This window comes from Myotis davidii, unplaced genomic scaffold, assembly GCF_000327345.1.
Source record: "Myotis davidii unplaced genomic scaffold, ASM32734v1 scaffold149, whole genome shotgun sequence".
Taxonomy (NCBI): domain Eukaryota; kingdom Metazoa; phylum Chordata; class Mammalia; order Chiroptera; family Vespertilionidae; genus Myotis; species Myotis davidii.
Genome location: NW_006352194.1, coordinates 3000317 through 3007660, shown reverse-complemented (window position 1 = coordinate 3007660; position 7344 = coordinate 3000317). Strand labels below are relative to the sequence as shown.

General features: G+C 43.9%; 1 protein-coding gene across 2 annotated transcripts in view; it reads left to right on the top strand.

Moving 5' to 3' along the window:
* RCAN3 (RCAN family member 3) overlaps positions 1–7344 on the top strand; it is a 32823-nt gene that overhangs the window by 22952 nt on the left and 2527 nt on the right. Inside the window, exons 4-7 of one of the 2 annotated variants that reach the window (XM_006777537.2) lie at positions 684–857; positions 1824–1995; positions 3811–4718; positions 4750–5583. In XM_006777537.2, the coding sequence (XP_006777600.1) occupies positions 684–857; positions 1824–1995; positions 3811–3995 (531 nt within the window). In that variant the 3' untranslated portion in view covers positions 3996–4718; positions 4750–5583. Of the gene's footprint in view, positions 1–683; positions 858–1823; positions 1996–3810; positions 4719–4749; positions 5584–7344 lie in introns of those variants that run through there. The other variant, XM_015557258.1, reaches the window with a different exon arrangement.

The window sequence follows — 7344 nt, the reverse complement described above, 5'->3', positions numbered from 1 at the left end:
TCAGTGCACATGTATACATTAAATAATAAATGTATTTTTTATCACCATATACTGTGTTTTTGTTGCTCGAATGAATTTTATTATTTCTTCAAGGTTCTTCACATACATACACCTTAAGAGATATCTAGTAGGCGTAACATGTTCTCAAAAAATTAGGGTTGGCACGCAGAAGAATTTTGAGTCATAGATTTTGCTGGTTTTGGCACACACTCACAAAAAGGTTGCCCACCCCTGTGTTAGGAGGTGATCAGGCAGGCGGGCAGGCAAGCGGTTGGGAGCCAGCAGTCCTGGATGGTGAGAGGGATGTCTGACTGCCCGCTTAGGCCCGATCCCACAGGGCAGTTGGACATCCCTCAAGGGGTTCCAGATTGGAGAGGGTGCAGGCTGGGCTGAGGGACACACCCCCCCCAAGTGCATGAATTTCGTGCACCGGGCCTCTAGTATGTAATAAAGTTAATTACTTTTCAAATAAGTGCAATTGCAGAATTTAGTGTATGAATAACAGGATACCTGTTCTTGTATACCTGCAAGAAAAATATGCTTTTTTGGGAGGGGAAGGAGGCAAATTATAATGAGTTCTATCCCATTGCTTATGTTTAATGACTTAAATTTTCTTTTGTTAAAGGGTTTTCTTTTTTCTTTTTCCTTCCATTCTCTCTGCCCTGCTGCTCCTCATTTTGTAGGAGAGATTTGAAGCACTTTTCACCATCTATGATGAGCAGGTTACGTTTCAGTTGTTTAAAAGCTTTAAAAGAGTCAGAATAAATTTCAGCAAGCCTGAAGCAGCAGCCAGAGCACGAATAGAACTCCACGAATCAGACTTCAACGGGAAGAAGCTGAAGCTGTATTTTGCACAGGTACTTCACAGAGCCACGGACACTGTTCTTTAACCTTGTTCTTCTCCACCCAAAAACATTAGCAGTTCTCCACTTTCCATATTCCATCCGAGGCCTTGGAAAGGAACAGTCCCAGGCAGCAAATAATGTAAAAATATTGTCTCCTTTATTGTACAGATACATAAATGTATGCATTAAGCGCATTTACCCTCCTATTTGCTTAAATTAGCAGTTAAAGGAATTCATTTTTCTATGCACTTTTCTGAACTGGGGTTTTATGAGGGAAATTTGAGAAAATATCTGAAATCATTTCTGGGTTCTGTCATTTGTATGAGACACCCCATTGAAAATGGCTGCTGGCCTACGGCATGACCAGGGAGGTGCTGTAGGCTGTACCACACACAGGCTGTCTTAGACTTTGAGCATCTTGGAGGTTACCGAGAATTGGCTATCCTCATTCTACTCATTGATGGGACTCTGAGAAACCAATGTCTTCTTGGAAGAATTGGTGAAATAAAGGCTGATGTACTGTGTGCTCTGTTTTATTTTCAACAGAGTATTTTTTTCTTGGTCTTAGCTTTCAAGTTAAAAAAAAAAGAAAGAGAAGTTTGTTATCTCATACTCCCAATGCAAATCTAAATGAAAGACATCTGGACATTTCTTGGTGGAGTTGATTGAGATGGAGACAGATAACCCAGTCTCTTCCAAAATTGGAATTTAGTGCTTACTACCATTCATTATTCATTCATCTATTCACCCATTTACTTTTATTCAACTGTTACTCTATTGAGCACCTGATTCAGGCGGGCTCTGTTCTGTGCACCGAGTCTTCAGTGGTGAACCAGACAGACCCAGACCCCGTCACTGGGAGACGCAGACGGTTAAAGAGAAACTTTTCACTTTCTCCAAAGAGATGTAGTAATTAATGTGAAGCTGGAAATGAGAAAATAGGCCAGTCACAAACGTTGAGTATCTTCTTCCCTGCAGGTCCAGGTGTCCCGTGAAACACGAGACAAATCGTATCTCCAGCCACCCCAGCCGGTCAAGCAGTTCCTCATCTCCCCGCCAGCGTCCCCGCCCGTGGGGTGGCAGCAGGGGGACGACGCGATGCCGCTTTTAAATTACGACCTTCTCTGTGCTGTCTCCAAGCTGGGACCAGGTAACAGACATCTGTCTTTCCTGTTTTTTTTCCAAAGACGCTTTTGTACTAAAGACCGTATTGAGCTATTTGCGTTCTAGCCGCCTAGTGGCAGCCTGATCAGAGTGAAGGGTGAGTCCCACCAGCCCGGCCTCACTGGCATTAGCTAGCTGTGATCGTGAGCAGTTTACTGAGCGTCCACTCTTCTCAGCCTCCGGTTTTCTCGTCTATAAAATAGGGACCACGCCCGCTCCCTCTCAGTGTGGTTATAGGGTTAAATGATACCTGCATGATACTCAGTAAATCTAACTGCAGTTTTTACCTCTACAAATTCTACCGGCACCTCAGTTAGGGAATATCAATTGCTTTCTCCCCGGCTCCGTCAGAGTATCAGGCAGACGGCTTCTCCACTGACTGGTATTTGAAGGAATTAGTGGCGAATACCATATTATCCCTTCACAATTCTTCTTTTTGTTTATTTTCCTTTCTCTTCTCTTTTCTTTCTTTCTCTCATCCCTTTAAAACAACATAAGAAATCAATGCCATTCATTGCTGGTTCAGACTAGTTGTCCGCCTAAGACAATGTTAGGTCTGTCGTAGGGGATACAAGGGTCATTTTGAGGGGAAATGGCTGTGTTTTGTTTGAGACATTAGAGCCAGATCATGTCTGAGGTCCTATAATAAAGAGATTGCCCGTTCTGGCTGGAACATTACAAATGTCTCCCAAGGGAAAACCGAAACCATTCCGAAGTTAAGAGATTCACTTAACTGTTCATAGAATAGTAATTAGCATTTTAACTCCTAGACCTCAGTGTTCCTTACTCACTTCTTTCTTTCTTTCTTTTTTTTTTTTAATCCTTACCCCTTTTCCACCCCATGGTCTTTCTTTCTTTAATTCTCACCTGAGGATTTTTCCATTGATTTTTAGAGAGAGTTGTGGGAGAGGGAAAGACAGAGAGATATTAATGTGAGAGAAACACATCGATTGGCTGCCTCCTGCACGAGCCCTGACCAGGGCCCAGGCCAGGGAGGAGCCTGCAACCAAAGTATGTGCCCTTGAATGGAATCGAACCCGGGACCCTTCTGTCCACAGGCTGCCGCTCTATCCACTGAGCAACACTGGCTGAGGCTTTTTTGTTGTTTTTTTAAATTGATTTTTACAGAGTGGTAGGGAGAGAGGGAGAGAGAAAGAGAGAAACATTGATGTTAGAGCAAAACATCGATCAGTTGCCTCCTGCATGCCCCTTACAAGAATTGAGCCTGAAATCCAGGCACGTGCCCTGACCAGGAATTGAACAGTCAACCTTTCAGTGCACAAGGCGACACCCACCCAACTGAGCCACACTGGCCGGGGACCAGGAATTGAACAGGCAACCTTTCAGTGCACAAGGCGACGCCCACCGAACTGAGCCACACTGGCCGGGCCATTGAAACAGCAAAACTTCATAAGAACCTTGAAGTATCAAAGCTCTAATGCCAAAACAAGATAAAGTCCTCTGACATAGGATTTATTTTTTAAAATACATGTTTTATTAATTTCAGAGAGGAAGTGAGGGGGGAGAGAGAAATAGAAACATCAGTGATAAGAGAGAATCATTGATTGGCTGCCTTCTGCACACCCCACACTGGGGATCGAGCCTGCAACCTGGGCATGTGCCCTGACTAGTCATTGAACCGTGACCTTGGTTCATATGTCGATGCTCAACCGCTGAGCCACGACGACTGGGCTGACATAGGATTTAGAGATTGAAAAACCAATAATCAGCGATTAAAATGTGAGTGGAACAAGACGTGTCAAGAGACAACGCACTTCTTTTTTGCTGTTTACCTCCACAGGAGAGAAATATGAACTTCACGCAGGAACCGAGTCGACACCCAGCGTGGTGGTGCACGTCTGTGAAAGTGAAACGGAAGAGCTAGAGGAAACAAAAAACCCCAAACAGAAAATCACCCAGACCAGGCGCCCGGAACCTCCAGGCACTGCACCGAGCGAGCCCCAGACCTTCGACTGTGCCCCGTGAGGCCAGATTGTGGCGCGAGGTGGCTGCCATCGCGGGTGCTGGTCGTGGAAACAGGGCCCCCTGCTGGGGCACTGCTGCTCGGGGTGTAGGTGAGGTGAGCAGGGCATGCGAGGCAGTGTGTTCCCCACGCCTGCGTGGACACGGCGGTCTAGGGTAGGCTGATAGTCTGAGAAGCACTGCAAGGATTGGCCCCCACGTGCAGCACCTCTTGGCCCCTTTGAACAGTAGCCAATTAGGAACACGGCCCCCTCCAGGAATGTTCCTTTCCCTGGTTCTGTGTAGCATGGAGAACCCCCAAACTAAAACTAGCGTCGCCGAGCGCAGTCCCGTTTTTATGAATTTAAAAGTAGTCTTACAGTTTTAATAATCTAGTGTGGGTATTTTTGTACTGGTATAACAGCTTCTAACTAAACCTCCTGATCAAAGCTTAATTACTATTCCGTGTACCTGAAATTTTTTGCACGTGAAGAAACCTGAAGTATAGGATAATTCATAGAAAATCATTTTTCTCTAGTATTTTATTTTCTTTAACTTTGGGGAAGAAATGCCAAATTCACTTTGACTATCAGAGTCGACTGGCACAGATCCGCGTGCATACTGTTCTCTGACCTGGAATCCGAGGAAAGCGATGGGCACACCACTGTCCGCGTGTGTGGTCCCTCCCAGAGGGGGCGCTGCTGCTTTGGCTGGGGGGTCGCGGGAGCTCGCCTGCTTATGGCTCAGGTGGCGGCCGCCGGGCCTGCTTATGGCTCAGGTGGCTGCCACCGGCTGCCGCTTGTGACCGTGTGCTAGCCTGTGGCATCCCAGCTGCTCCCAGCCACCTGCTCGGTTCTCCTGTGCTGTACATATTTGTGTGTCATTCGTAGACTTTATATTAGAAAAGGAAATGGTCAGATTTTCTTACAAACCATTTTAAAAGTGTCCATTTGAGCATTTTTCATCTTGAAAGAAAAGTCACACTTACTCCATTTCTGTGAATTAGGGGGAGATGGGGAGATCATTTCGGTAGTCAGACTTTCCTTTTTTGGTGAGGTTTTTTACAGTAGGCATTTTCCCCTAACATAGAACTGTTTCTCACTTAGGTTTCAGAGTGGATAGTTGAACTTCCTAACGTAGAAGCAAGAATCTTTTTAATTTGGGGGAGGGGGGGTCTGTTCAGACTTTAAAAATCTTTTTATAGAAAAGTCTCAGAACTAAATGCTTTGCTCTGCTGATTCTCTGCTCACACGGCTGTTTTATTTGTACGGCAAATGTCTGGAGGGCCTGGTCTGTATGTAAAGGGGTTGCGCACCTGAGTTTGGCCTAATACAGTGTGGCTACCGCTATAAAAGAGAAAAATGCAGGCATGCAGGCCGTGATATCTGTACATTTTTGGTAACATGTTTTTGTGGTTTAGATGTTCTTATGGTAGACTTTATTTCTGAGGGCTTAACTATATTGCAAAAAAAGTTTTGTATGTTTTCCTTGCTCTGAAATACTCTGAGGTGATAAACTCTTCTATTTGTACGTATCTACCACTGCTACGCCTCCGTGTAAATTCAGTTCAGGTTTGTGATTCCATAAGTAATTTATTAAATTCAGATCACCATTTGGCAGTCCATCATTGCACCATGGACCCTCCAAGCCAAGAAATGTATGTATTTTCAACAGTTGGGTATTTTAAAATTTCCTTTTAGTTATATTTATTCACTGTAATTTTCTAAGTGACCCAAATCCATGTTTTATTATTTTGCTTGGTTCTTATTCTCTATCTTCCAGTTAAGAAAGAGTATTGTGTCCTTAACATTGAAAATTTTTTAAAAAGTCAAGCAGTGTTGCCCTGGCCGGTGTTGCTCGATGGTTAGAGTATCAGTCTGTGCACCATAGTGTCTAGGGTTTGATTCCCAGTCAAGGGTGCTTACTGCGTTGCAAGTTCGATCCCCAGCCCAGTCAGGGCGGGTGCAGGAGGCAACCAATCAATATGTTTCTCTCACATCAATGTTTCTCTTTCTCTCTCTCCCTCTCTCTCCCGCTCTCTTCCTTCCATTCTCTCTAAAAATTAGTGGAAAAAAATATCGAAGCAGTGTTAGCCTGGCCAGATAGCTCAGTTGGTTAGAGCACCATCCCAATATGCCAAGGTTGTAAGTTCAATCCCTGGTCAGGGCACATACAAGAATCAACCAATGAATGTATAAATAAGTGGAACAACAAATCGAAAGTCAAGTAGTGCAAATTACCCCAAATTTTTGTTCTCCTTTCTTTTTTGAGAGAGAGCATTAAATAAATTGAACAAAATCTTAAACTAAAATTAAATATATATATCTATAATTATTTAATATATAGTTAACTTTTCTGAATGGGGAAATTAATATTTTCATCCTTTCTAATATAATATTTCAATAAGATGAACTCTGAAAGAAAAACTACTAAATGCTCATTAACTTTTTAACTTTATGAAACCAGGATCTCCATGGAAAAAAATATCCAAGGTTTTCTGGTCTCTGTTCTTTTGACTATTTTATATCCAGTTCATGTAACCATTTTGCAGGCGATGAGTCTGTGTCCTTTTTTTTTTAAGTTCCTTTAAATACGTTTATCTACATCTTTTCTTCTTTGAAATTGAGGTATTTAGACTTAACTGTGATAGTATAGTAGCCATGTTTTCTTCAGAAATCATAACCTCTTCCTGGGAATCCAGTCATTTAGATGACTGTGAGGGAGGAACATGAGGCTTTGGTCAGGAAAAAGCGTGCGTGAGGGCATGTAAGGACAGCCATAGGGCCTGTGGAGCGTTGGCTCTCACATCCTAGGCTCTCAGCATACCCACCTGAGGAAATCGGAAAGGAATCCTTTCAAAAGCATACTGGTTGCCCGGCTGGCATGGCTCCGTGGTTGAGTATCAACCTATGAACTAGGAAGTCAGGGTTGATTACCAACCAATCAGGCACATGCCCGGGTTGCGGGCTTAATCCCCAGTAGGGGGCGTGCAGGAGGCAGCCAATCAATGTTTCACTATCATCGATGTTTCTGTCTTCTCTCCCCCTTCCCTCCTCTCTCTCTAAAAAATCAATAAAAACATATTTTAAAAAAATAAAAATAAAGTAACATCTCTAATTTAAAAAAAGAATGGAGATCCCCTCATAGGGCTGTTTGAGGATCAGATCAGATGCCTGTCTGTGAGTAGCACGCATCAGAATGTCTGGTGCGCACCAGGAACAGCCTGTGAGCACTGAACACATTAGATAAAATTTTGAAATGTCACACGGAAGGATTTAGGTAGCACGGCTGGCACGAGCAGGCCCTGCCCCAGCGTGGCTGGGCCTGTGGCCTGACGTAGGCTCATCCACGTGCCTCAGTCCTCTGTGGCCTC